Genomic DNA, 13608 nt, shown 5'->3' with positions numbered 1-13608 from the left:
TTACCTTGGAAATAGACTCTAAGGAGTTATAGAAACCAAGTCGTCAAATTAAGTTGCACAAGAACATTAGTTTTTCCAAGATGACCAAAAGCAGTGAAAGGCCACTGTTCTACTAGGGCTTCCCTGGTGGCTGTTCTACTACTTTGGGGCCATTCTCTACATAGACAAGGGGTCAAATACCATTTAAAAAAATCTAGCAAGTCTTTATTTCTCCTGGACAACTGACTGTACGTCACTCAAGAGAATTACCTACTTCAGCAATTCCAGAACCAGTAAGTGCTTTTGTCAAGATCTATGCAGACATCTCCCCCTGGTGGTCACAAGAATCCAAGATGGAAATTCACTCGTTTTAACTTGGGCTTTTGTCTTAACCTCTAATTGGCCTCACATCCAGAATGGCAGGGTTCACCCTGGTGACATGCACCTCTGTATGCGAGTTTCCTCTCCCTTGTCCTTTTGCTTAAGCAAAGGAAGCTGTTAGAAGAGAGTCTGAGCCCTTGATCATCCATAACTGCTCACTTATAAGCAAAATGAGGGTTTCCCTGGTAGCTCAGCTAGTAAAGAATCTGCCTGCATTGTGGGAGACCTGGGTTAGATCCCTGGGTCGGGATGATCCACTGGAGAAGGAAATGGCAACCCACTCCAGTATTCTTACCCGGAGAATCCTATGGATGAAGGACCCTGGCAGGCTACAGTCCATGGGGTTGCAAAGAGTCGGACATGACTGAGCAACTTCTCTTTCTTTCTAATTGGGCTCCTTATTCTGGCCCTTGGACTGCAGGGAGGTCAATCGTAAAGGAAATCAGTCCTGGATAGTCACTGGAAGGACTGATGCTGAAGCTGAAGCTCCAATCCTCTGGCCACCTGATACAAAGAACTGACTCATTGGAAAAGACCCTGATGCTGGGAAAGATTGAAGGCAGGAGGAGAAGGGGACGACAGAGGATGAGATGGTTGGGTGGCATCACTGACTCGATGGACATGAGTTTGAGTAAGCTCTGGGAGTTGGTAAAGGACAGGGAAGCCTGGCGTGCTGCAGTCGATGGGGTCACAAAGAGTCGGACACGACTGAGTGACTGATGATTCTGGTCCTTAGTTTTCTCTCTATATCTGCTGTAGTGTTTTTGATTCTATCAACTATACTATCGAGTAGCTTATTTCAGGAACAAGAAATAAGAGACACTAAGTTGAGATCGTTACCCACTGTCATGAGCCATTGGGGTCTCTGGAGTCCTTTGGTTTAACCATCAGAAGAATGAGGTTTGAAGCTCAACTGTCCAACTTTGGGTCCACAAATCCAGATTCAGTTTCCTCACCAGTAAACTAAGAAACCGATCTGGACGATTATTAAGGCTGCTTCCAACTCTTCCACATTCTGTTATTTTCTAAAGAAGCCCAAGGGAAGGTACACATTCAACATTTATTTTATTTAAGCCTATCAATTTTTGCTAATAATATATATAGTAAGAAACTGCCACAGGATGCTCCTTCTTAGACTCTGTTCCTCTAAAAGGAGAACTGGGAAGAAGGATTCAAATATTTGAAGGACTCTTGGAACAAAGTAGACTAGCTTTTAAGAAAATGAGCATGGCAAAAAAAAAGTAAACATGGCTATATGGGTTTCTTCAGGAAGGAATAAAGCGTTCGTCTGTGAGGTCTGCCAAACACACATCTCTGCACTGAAAGGAAGTTTGGAAAACGTTCCCTTACCGTTCCACATACGTCTCGTCCAGATTGTTAAAGCCTATTGTCGGGCTTCTAAGTTGATTCTGCACAGACACAAGATCGTTGCTCTCCAAAGCCTGGTTGAGTAAAGCTACGGCAGATAGCATTTCCACCGCGATTAAGAGCTCCTCGTGGGCCAAGTAGTTCTGTTAGGAAACATATGGTAATATAAGTTCCCCAAATTCACACACCCCATGTATGTGATGGGGGTTCAGAAGGTTCACTTTAAAGAGTACAGCAAAGTCAGAGATTGTGAGAACCCAGGACAAAGAGGGCTGCCTGGTCATCTATTTTTCACCGGCTTTCAAGAACAGGTCAGTGGCTTTTGGATTTTCCTTAGATGCTTGTCTGGGGAACTGAGTTAACTACAATCTTGGTTATGACTCCATAAACATCTGCATGGCTGCAGCCTATTCCTACCTGCAGCTATACTGCAGGTTATATTATACTGGCTGACAACAGTCTTACCAAATGATTAAGCCACCGGTTGGACAACATTGTTACTGTCTCTAAGTGCAAAGTAAGACATTAGTATAACTAATGACTTTCAGTTTGAACTAAGGGCAAGGAAAAGAGGGGAGAATTTTACCTAAAGATGATAACCCTGGAAAAGTAAATCAAAGTCATTAAGCAATACTGATTTTAATTTTTAAAAACTTAGTCTAAGTCACATTTTTATAAATGGGTAGAAATTTTAAACATACTCTAGGGTCTAGATATCTGAAAAAATGTGAGGCAAATCTTAATGAAAAGCAGGTAAGGATTAGGCTTATTTAAAAAATACATCTCAGGTTACAGAACACCCTTTTCACCATTCTTTTCCTTTTAACAATTTTATACTGACTTGGCCCAGCTTCAAAAGGGTTATTTCTTCCATCTTATTGAAGGAACATAGAGGAAGCATGAAAATAAATTTTTTAAAACCCTGATATCTATCTTTACATTTAGGATATTGTATATTTCGTATGTATACTATTTATACCAAAATGCACTATAGCTTTCTGGTTCTCCACGGAAATTTCACAGTGAATTGATTTTAGATTAACAAAGCAAAATTTTATGTTCCAAAGCAAATGGGAAGAAGGGTTTTTATAGGGAACATGTAAGTTTTATCCAAAGACCTTACACTAACTGTGAGTTTAACATAGAAGGAAGGTATCAAATTACAAGTAAAGAGCAGAATGGAATCATTTGAGATTCACCACATATACCTAAAGTGGTATACAGCCAGAAGGATGAGGACAAATAAAGAAGAAATGGATGAATGTGCTAGAGTGTAAGTAGCTTTAGGCCTCAGAGTTAGAGAAACAGGGACAATATTAACAAGAGAACCTACAGGCAGTTTAAAGAAATAACTCGTTTTTCTTTTATTACAAAATATAGTTGACCACTGAGCAACACCAGAGTTAGGAGCTCTGAACCTCCACGCAGTCCAAAATCTCCATATAATTGTTGTTGTTTGGTCACTAAGTCGTGTCTGGCTCTTTGTGACTCCGTGGACTGTAGCCCACCAGGCTCCTCTGCCCCTATGTAAGTTGTTCCTCCATATGCTCATCCTTCTGTATCCTAGTCTCTGCATCCTCGGATTCAACCGTGTATCATATCATACTACAGTATTTACTATTGAAAAAAATTCACATACAAGTGGTATGCACAGTTCATGCTGCAATATCTATTTATAAAGCACTGCAAGTCTTAATAAGCAAGGATAAGAAAACAAACCTTACTACCCAAAGCCTTTCATGACACACACTTTCGTTAATTTTTAATTCATGCAAACATTTACAGACTTTGGTTTTTTAAGCTATTTTCCTTTTCTTATTGTAAAAAACAAGATAATGCTATATATTTCAATCTCACTTTTTCCACTTAATGGTAGGGTATGCGATCTGCTACTAGTTAAACATATGGTTTGTTTCCTTCTTCTCAGTTCTATAAATAATACTGTGAAACATGCCTGTATATTTGTGAATTGCCTGTTTGTGCTTTATGCTTTCCTCCTGTTGTTTTCTGGTAGAGCACTACTGTTTCTGATCTTAAGATCCAGTGTCCTTCCAAGTTTTTTCAGAACTTTAATTTTTAAATGATTTTTTACACATAACCTTTCATACTGGAAATTTATTCTATTGTGTGTAGTGAGGTAATGTTTTCTTTCCCAAATGGTTAAATGTTTCTACGGATTTCATTTCTTTTCCCAGGTCTTTGAAATATTAGCTCTTTCATACATTAAATTCTTGGCATTGCCTTTAGTATTTTTCACTCTGTTGCACTGTTTAGCTTAATCCTGTACTAGTACATATGCTCTTATTTACTGTAACCTTATATGATTTTACTGCTTAATCCCATTAACATAGTAAGAACACACACTGGCAAAAATCAAAGCCATGGTGCTAATGCTCTTGGTTGCAGATTTCTGGAAATCTAAATCAAGAAAGTTAGATATTTAAAAAAAAACTTCAGTCTGTTATTAAATTATACCACGTTTTTCAAAAATCACACAGAAAATAAGAACAACTAGTTTTCAATGTGTATTTGTGTAGAGCCCTGACTGCATTTCCTAACTATGCTCTCAGATTCTTTAAGGAGATGAAAGGCAGGAGTTAAAGAGGAAGGTGGTGTGGAATTGGTACAGGGAAGCCAGTGAGACCAGCGACTGCTACAAGTTGAAGATACTAGACTCCTACTCACCTTTCCTCAACAGCACTCCTCATTGCTAGGACTCAGAATTAACATCTCTGTAACTGAGTCTCTTCCGACTTACCATGGCGTTCTGCTTCTGGAGGTTGAAAAGTTCATTCTGATACATCGCAGCAGCAAAGGGATAAACAACGGGCAGCTGGGCCTCTGGTTTCTGCAGTGCAAGCAGTGTGTTCTCGGGGTCACCCTCCCGAATAACAGCGTTGATGTGGTCCACTGCAGCCAGCCCTGAGGGTTGGAGTAACATTTTGTCAGAACCTGTGCCTTTCCCACTGCAGCCTAACCCCACTAGCCCACACTTCCAAGGATTAGAGCCTAAGCAGTCACTTTCCACGAACTCTGAAAAGTTGCGCTTGGATGGTAAGCAAAGTGTTGGAAATGGTAGCTTGTAACTGGAAATCAGTCTAATCCTTGGAGCTAGTCCCTAAAAGAATCTCAGCATTGATAAAGATGGAGTTATAAGGTCATTCCTGCCTAGCATGACTTCCTGCAAAATTCTTCCTTTCAGGACCAGCATTGGAACCATTTCTCCCATGAAGTTCTCACAGGGCTTCAGTTCCTGAGAATTTCACACCTTGGGAATTGTTATAGTACTTAGGACTAGGCCGTGTGTATCCCACAGGCATTGCTCTTTAATGCTCTTCGTGTGTTAGCTCTGCCTCCCCAAGGAGATTAAAGATACGTGAAGACCAGAAGCAAGGCGTGCCCTACCGCTGTATCTTCCCTCTGAATGAGCGCCACGGGATCCCACAGGAGGCACTCGGACACACTGCTGTTTGATCTCAGTTCAGTTCAGTTCAGTCGCTCAGTCGTGTCCGACTCTTTGCGACCCCATGAACTGCAGCACGCCAGGCCTCCCTGTCCATCACCAACTCCTGGAGTTTACCCAAACCCATGTCCGTGGAGTCAGTGATGCCATCCAGCCATTTCATCCTCTGTCGTCCCCTTCTCCTTCTGCCCCCAATCCTTCCCAGCATTAGGGTCTTTTCCAATGAGTCAACTCTTTGCATGAGGTGGCCAAAGTATTGGAGTTTCAGTTTCAACATCAGTCCTTCCAATGAACACCCAGGACTGATCTCCTTTAGGATGGACTGATTGGATCTCCTCACAGTCCAAGGGACTCTCAAGAGTCTTCTCCAACACCACAATTCAAAAGCATCAATTCTGCGGTGCTCAGCTTTCTTCACCGTCCAACTCTCACATCCACACATGACCACTGGAAAAACCATAGCCTTGACTACATAGATTTTTGTTGGCAAAGTAATGTCTCTGCTTTTAAATATGCTATCTAGGTTGGCCATAACCTTCCTTCCAAGGAGTAAGTGTCTTTTAATTTCATGGCTGCAATCACCATCAGCAGTGATTCTGGAGCCAAAAGAAATAAAGTCTGACACTGTTTCCACTGTTTCCCCATCTATTTCCCATGAAGTGATGGGACCAGATGCCATGATCTTAGTTTTCTGCATGTTGAGCTTTAAGCCAACTTTTTCACTCTCCTCTTTCACTTTCATCAAGAGGCTCTTTAGTTCTTCTTCACTTTCTGCCATAAGGGTGGTGTCATTTGCATATATGAGGTTATTGATATTTCTCCCAGCAATCTTGATTCCAGCTTGTGTTTCTTCCAGCCCAGCATTTCTCATGATGGACTCTGCATATAAGTTAAATAAGCAGGGTGACAATATACAGCCTTGACGTACTCCTTTTCCTATTTGGAACCGGTCTGTTGTTCCATGTCCAGTTCTAACTGTTGCTTCCTGACCTGCATACAGGTTTCTCAAGAGACAGGTTAGATGGTCTGGTATTCCCATCTCTTTCAGAATTTTCCACAGTTTATTGTGATCCACACAGTCAAAGGCTTTGGCATAGTCAAGAAAGCAGAAATAGATGTTTTTCTGGAACTCTCTTGCTTTTTCGATGATCCAGCGGATATTGGCAATTTGATCTCTGGTTCCTCTGCCTTTTCTAAAACCAGCTTGAACATCTGGAAGTTCACGGTTCACGTATTGCTGAAGCCTGGCTTGGAGAATTTTGAGCACTACTTTACTAGCGTGTGAGATGAGTGCAATTGTGCGGTAGTTTGAGCATTCTTTGGCATTGCCTTTCTTTGGGATTGTGATGAAAACTGACCTTTTCCAGTCCTGTGGCCACTGCTGAGTTTTCCAAATTTGCCGGCATGTTGAGTGCAGCACTTTCACAGCATCATTTTTCAGGATTTGAAATAGCTCAACTGGAATTCCTTCACCTCCACTAGCTTTGTTCGTAGTGATGCTTTCTAAGGCCCACTTGACTTCACAGTCCAGGATGTCTGGCTCTAGGTGAGTGATCACATCATCGTGATTATCTGGGTCGTGAAGATCTTTTTTGTACACTTCTTCTGTGTATTCTTGCCACCTCTTCTTAATATCTTCTGCTTCTGTTAGGTCCATACCATTTCTGTCCTTTATCGAGCCCATCTTTGCATGAAATATTCCCTTGGTATCTCTAATTTTTGATCTGTTTGATCTAGAATGGTTATTAAGTCTCCAAATACTCTCCCTCATCTCTTGTGTTTTGTAAAGTGTGTTTTTTTAGGGGAATATAATTTCACATATGTTTTTTAAAATATTACAACCAAAATTCATATGAGTATATAATCCTACATTGGAATGGTGGTCCCCATGTGTTAGTAAGGCTCCAAGAACTCCAGTGGATGCCTGAAACCATGGATAGAACCAAACACTGAAGGTACTTTTTTTTCCCCCCTATATATACACATCTGTGATAAAGTATAATTTATAAGTTAGGCATAGTAAGAGATTAACAACAATAACTAATAACATTCTTAGGACTTCCTTATTTTATACTGGTAGTGCGTACCTCTTAAACATCTTAACTATTTCTCCCATCCCATCCATCTCCCTTCTGGCAAAATGTAGCTTGTTCTCTATGCCTATGACTCTGTTTCAGTTTTATTTATGGTTATTTTACAGTTTTTCTTGTTTCTTGAAATAGTTGTGCATTGTTATATGCATCTCTCTTGGAGCTGCTTTTGCTATGACCCATAAGTTTTGGAAAGTTGGGCCTCCATTTTCATTCATCTCAAGCTATTTTTTGATTTCTTCATTGACCCATTGGTTTTTCACTTAAAGAAGGCACTTAATAGCTTCTCTTTGGCATATCTGAATAGCTAGCATCACTACTCTTGGGGCCATTGTGAAGTAAAATGAGGATGACATGCACACAAGCACTATGATACCAGACTGTCTGGTGACTGAGATGGCTATTAAGTGACTGGAGGGTGGACATCCCAGACAAAGTGACGATCCATGTGCCAAGGGGGGTGGCCATCTTCAAGGGGGGTGGCGTGAGAGTCCACCATGCTACTTGGAACAGCATGTACCTGAAAAGGTAGGCGCTATTCCTGGAAATTTCCATTTAAAATTTTCAGACTGCAATTGACAGTAGGGAACTGAAATTTCTGTCAAGAAAACTGTGGATAAGTGGGGAGTGGGGGTGGGGGAGAACTACTGTATCATTTAACCTAAAAAAAACCCCAAAAATCCCTCATCACAGAGATGCCTTGGTTTACACTACCTGATCTAATCAGAAGCTCTGTGATGTCTCTCCTAGTTATAACATTCAGATTATAAAGACCTGAATTTTAGTGACCACATGGAGGGTACTTGGAACAGTAAATTCGGTATAATTTCAAGAAAACAGAAATCGAATTGCTGACCACATGGAAGAATGACTGATAAACTCTGCTACTAGGCAACAGAAACTGGACAGAATCAGTAGGGTTTGGCCTTATAGAGGTTTCAGGTTAGTAGAAATAACACAGACCCATACATTTCTAGAGTTTTCAAGGATTAGTCTGTCTCCCTAATACATGACTAGACCACAGCTAAGATTATTCTAACCCTTTTTAACAGATGGGAATTTATCTTCTCTAACTATATTCGCAAGGAGCCAAGCTCAATAGCTTTTCTACTGAGATACTTCATTCAAGAACAGGAAATACTTAAAACTAATGCAGTCTTTCATGCCACACCCCAGAAAACTTACACTTTTAGAATAAGTTAGAATAATACCCTAAGAACCCAAACACTTTTTTTCTATTCTTAGAACTAGTATGATAAATGAAAGAATTCCAGAAAAGAAGGTCAGTGTTTGGTTGTCGTGTTTGATGCTCTGTTAAGGTTATCCAAGGCCTTTTGGCTGTGTCTCTGATTATCCTGAATAGAACTGTACTTCACCTTTAAAAACTCTATTATATACATTTGGAAAACTGGATGGTAAAATATTACAAGAAAAAATATATCCTTTAAAACATTCTTAATGAACTATTTCTTCTAATATATATATATAAAGTAAGCTTAACCACTCTTTTACACTCTGCATTTAACAAAGTCTCAAGCCCTAATGTTAACAGAATATATGTAATGAATGGAAAGCATGTACCAAACTCCAAGTTAAATGACTGCAGTCCAAACAAACCTGAACCCTCTGAAAACAGACCTGGTACTACTACCATCAAAGTTGTCACTTTCTGCCATTACCATGGCTGCTACAAATGTAGACACCTTAACATTTTAATATAACAAGCTCAATGACTGGGAAAAAGCTCGTCAAGTAGTTACAGAGACATATTTTAAAGCATACCATTGTCTCATTGTTATGTCACTGGCTAAAATATGCTTTGGAGAATTTTTTCAAGACTAATACTAGATATTTCTAGTATTACTATAAATTTTCCAATGGGCAGAGATCAAAACATTCAGAATAATCATGTTCTATGCATTTAAAGCCATTAAACACTTCAATGTCTTTCATAATTTTAGCTGGTTATGCATTAGTGCAAATCATCTCATGCTTTTTACTTAAAAGTGGAAAAAAGTATAGTCAATTTGGCATCAAATTTGTGGTCAGGAAATTGTGTCATTCAATCAAGTAATGAAACGTTTATATAAGGTGTTATACTTGACATGAAAAAGAAATCTATTCTAGTGGTTACAAACATTTCAAAAATAAAGGGTAGCACAGAGCTATGGAACCATTTCCCCACTAAGCTTATGACCCTCAGGCGTCTCGCTGGCAATATTAGTTTCTTCCTATAATCCATTTCTGTCAAGCATAATGAAATTCTCAGCTTTCAAACAGAGCAGAAAGAGAAATTTGAAATTGTACTTCATGTATCATCACCAACATGTTCAAAATTTAATAAGAATAAAAATAGGAACACACATCTCAAAATGTCAAGGTGTTCCTTAAAAAAAGTAATCCTAGTGCTTGCAGTACTTGTAAGTGGAGGTAAATTCTCAAACCCACTCAGTTGTTAACTCCTAGACATATCTATCAATTTTCTCTGGGCCTCCTTGTTTGAAGCCTTTAATATCTGTCTCTACCAGCAACTTAGAGAAAAACTCCTGAGTAATACCTATAGATGCGCACTTCCTTGAAGGTGCTAAGAGCCATAAAGAACATCAAAGCTCATCTAGGAGGCTACACTGAGGGTTTAGGACTCCTGGAATTAGTGGGCATCCAAGTTTAAACTTGGCAGAAGTTCACATCCCTGGTTAAATGGACTAACTGGTCTTTGATGTATTCATTGTTGGGGTATATGTGGGTTATTTAGGTTGATCTTGGGGACATAAATGTCAAAGAGAATTCCTTACTGCCTCAAGTAAAAATAAATTTTGTTAGAGAAACAAAAAAGACTCATAAAGAGACTAGTGTATCTAAACTTGCACATGCTTATTTTAATCACCCCAGTTTTCTGTTCTTTATAGTCACATAACTGAACTAGGCACCAAGGAGAATTGTCCTGTGCGACTCCATGGAGTCTCAGGGCCATGGGATTCAAACCTGTCACGATGTGATTTATAGGCCAGCCAGATCTCATTCACTTGCACCAAAGCTACACAAGTGGTAAGAGAACAATTCTTACACACTGCAGACTAATAATTCAGAAGTAATAAAAAGCAGAGGTGTCAGTAACAGCTTTACAATTCCAATAAAATGTTATCATGTAATCCTGGGCAAGGAATGACAATCGTTAACTCATAACCTTTACTAGAAGACCTTTAAGGTTAGCCCAATAAGGAATAGGTTCAAAAAATGACATACACTGTACCTGTGATGAAACAGCAAGGTACAGTCAAACTAGCTTCAAGATGTTTTGAGATACTTTGCATGGACTGGGGACAAGATGGCCAGAAAAGCTCCATGGAAAACTAGCAGATGATGCACCAGAATTAAGAGCAACACTTTTCGTGGATCTGTCATCATATAAGGCACTTTTATAAGGATGTATGTTAGAGTTTTGCTGAGATTCAGATAAGAAAAATTTGCATCTTATAGAAGTATCCATTTCCTTCATATGATCCATTACTCACTGTTGACTTTATTGATATTGCTTTGGATTTCTGCTTGTGTCAGCAATTCTTCATATGCATCTCTTTCTTCTTCTGAGATACAGTTATTCTGAAAAACAAAGGCTTCATTGATTCTTGAGGTTGTGTTTCCAAAGCTTGATACTCAAAAGCAAAAACTTAAAGAGCACTATAAACCATTTGCTAATATTCATGTGAACTCAATACAAGCATTTAAGAGTGCCTGCTCTGTGCAGAGCACCAGGGTTAGCTATGCCAGCAAGGGTTACAAAAATGAACAACAGACCCAGTGACTCTCTGTAAAGGCCTAATTGTCTAACGTAGAAAACATTAGGTTGGACTACTTGATATTGCCATTTTTAATAGATCAAAACCAGCTGAATATTGGCCATTTCATTTGATTCAGTCTAACAGAAAAATCAAGAACATAAATAACAAATATAGCAGGACAAAATATATTCTAGGAAAGTACATGGGGGGAAAGAAAATTTTAAAAACAGACAACAAGTGAGGAGGGCCTGGAGGAAGAGGGGGCTTCCCTGGAGGCTCAGATGGTGAATAATCTGCCTGCAGTGCAAGAGACCTAGGTTTGATGCCTGGGTCAGGAAGATCCCCTGGAGAAGGGAATGGCTACCCACTCTGGTATTATTGCCTGGAGAATCCCATGGACAGAGGAGCCTGGTGCGCTACAGTCCATGGGGTCAGATATGACTGAATGACTTTCATCATCATCATCATGGAGGAAGAGAGTAATGTTCAAGGCAGAGAAGAGAGAGAAGGATGTAGACAACAGGATTTGATCACAATGGTGAGAAAGCTTGGTGTGTCAGGGCTATAGTTGGAGTGTGGGTCCTGGGTTAGCCAGAAAGATGGGGAGGTAGGTTGGGTATGCTGGAACCTTTTGAGGACAACAGAAGGACCTGTGCTTGACTCAGTAGGCGGCAGGGAATCAGGGGAGGTTTCTGGTGGGATGACCTCAGATCTGTAGCTAAAGATCAATTTTGCAACCTGGAACTCGGGAGAGGGGTTGGCTTGGAAAATGATAGGAAGCCGGGGAACACGAGAGGAAGGGCCCTGAGACAAGGTCAGGAGGGGCAGGGCTGAGGCAGGAGTGGTGAAACGAGAAGGTGGGTAGATGGAGGTCAGCCCAGCAAGAAAAGGCAGCACAGGGTAGTGATGCACAGGACACAGAAGGCATAAGATGAGTTCTCAAACAGTGTGGGAGTCATTCCAAAGGGAAGTCAATACAAGGCATGTTTCTGAGAAGGGTAGGGTAGGGACGAGCATCTTCCTGATGGGGTGGGGCAAAGGGATGAGGGTATCAAGCTGACAGCTTGAGTTCTTCAACAAGTAGATGAGCTCAATGGAGGAAGTACAGAGAAAAGAGTGGTTCAATGCTAGACGTGAAGGCTCTCCACATTTAGGGGGAGGAACAAGCAGAGACATGAAGAGAGGCAGAGGAGGTCCACAGCAGCAGAGGGGCCCAGAAAATGTGGGTGGGGAGTGGCGAAGCAGGCAGTCTAAGGCTGGGGGGCAGTGTGGGGCAAGTGTGCCCAATGCATCCACTGAGAAAAAGTGAAGAAAGATAAAGGGGCTACTTTGGTAATGGAGCTGAAGCTGACATGGCAAGACTTTAAGGAGGGGAAAGCTGGTGAGGAAGTGGAATCTGAGCGCAAATTCCGTAAGACAGCAGGCAGGAAATATAAAGTGAAGGTCAGGAGCTGACTTTCCAAGGAGAGAAATCACGTCTTCATATACAAGGGGAAACTATGGGGAAAATACAAGGAAAGTGAATGCAAAAGCGTCTTCTCTAACCTCACCACACCCAATGATTAGCCTCTAGTAATAAATCTGAAGGTGAGTCACCTAATACAAGGTCTGCTGGTGATATTCAATGAGGGAAGATCTTTAACTGCTCCTTCTACACCTTCTTGATAAGTTTGCAACATGATTTTTCATCCTTGCGACCTGTAATACTCATCAAAAAAGAAAACCTAATTTCCTTACAGAGGGCATGGTCTTCTTTTACCTTTATACTTCACCCAAACCAATAGCCTGTGGCTAGAGAGACCACAGCCAGTGGATTTAAAAATATCCCTCATGACATTAAAGCTTTTTCAAACTAGCAATGCATAACCATGCTTATTACTGTATTGACCACTCAGAATCTAACTGAATACCTTCAGCCTTGCATTTTCCTCTTTTCTTTTCTTGGCTTCCCAGAGTTCCTTCTGATATTCCTGTGCGAGATCGTCATCCACTAAAGTCAAAACTGCATTTGGGTTTCTTAGCGTTACAATGGTCTGCTCAGCGATTCCTTTTTCAATAGCTTCATTAATGGCTATAACCGCAGCATGCACTGCAAAGTAAAAAGAAAAAAAGAACTTTATCAGCAACAGACAACATGGACAGGTGTACTGACTGTGCATAACTTAAGCAGTTTTACTTTCTTCCATGGGGTCCAATCAAGAATTCAAACAACAGAACCTCAGACACATCATAGCACATCCCTGTGACAACCTCCCCACCTGCCCATTTATCTCAGGGCCTGTCTCAGCATCTGTTATATAATTCCTATTCATTTATTCAACTTGCATTGAATGTGAATCAAATACTATGGCAACCACTGGGAGTTTGCAGGGTGACACTTTCAAAGTATCATGTTGTTTTCAAGAGACGAGTGCAATTTAACTTGCAACATGGAAAGATTCCCAGCAGTGAGTACCCTGCCACTGAAATCTAAGGACAAAGAAAGCAGAGAAACATTTGGGAGAATAAAGATATTTCTGGAACTTCTTAAATTGCATTGTACAAG

The 13608-nt window shown here is 40.5% G+C and overlaps 1 protein-coding gene and 1 long non-coding RNA gene across 13 annotated transcripts in view; one reads left to right on the top strand and one right to left on the bottom strand.

The window, feature by feature from the left end:
• IQGAP2 (IQ motif containing GTPase activating protein 2) overlaps window positions 1-13608 on the bottom strand; it is a 307037-nt gene that overhangs the window by 104297 nt on the left and 189132 nt on the right. For 7 of the 12 annotated variants that reach the window (XM_081505894.1, XM_081505895.1, XM_081505897.1 and 4 more), the window contains 4 exons: window positions 12974-13152; window positions 10797-10884; window positions 4487-4650; window positions 1711-1871 (listed from right to left, as the gene is read on the bottom strand). In XM_081505894.1, coding sequence (XP_081362020.1) covers window positions 1711-1871; window positions 4487-4650; window positions 10797-10884; window positions 12974-13152 — 592 coding nt within the window. Of the gene's footprint in view, window positions 1-1710; window positions 1872-4486; window positions 4651-7278; window positions 7600-8422; window positions 8504-8919; window positions 9029-10796; window positions 10885-12973; window positions 13153-13608 lie in introns of those variants that run through there. The other 5 variants (XM_081505902.1, XM_081505903.1, XM_081505904.1 and 2 more) reach the window with 4 other exon arrangements.
• Window positions 7675-13594, top strand: LOC145512295 (uncharacterized). Its single transcript, XR_014058455.1, has 2 exons — window positions 7675-7809; window positions 13017-13594. It is a non-coding gene; the product is annotated as an uncharacterized LOC145512295 (long non-coding RNA).

The sequence above is a fragment of the Giraffa tippelskirchi genome, chromosome 7 (genome assembly GCF_054371585.1).
Source record: "Giraffa tippelskirchi isolate mGirTip1 chromosome 7, T2T-mGirTip1v1.2.pri, whole genome shotgun sequence".
NCBI lineage: Eukaryota > Metazoa > Chordata > Mammalia > Artiodactyla > Giraffidae > Giraffa > Giraffa tippelskirchi.
Note: the sequence above shows the minus strand (reverse complement) of the source record. Positions and strands in the feature narration are given on the sequence as shown.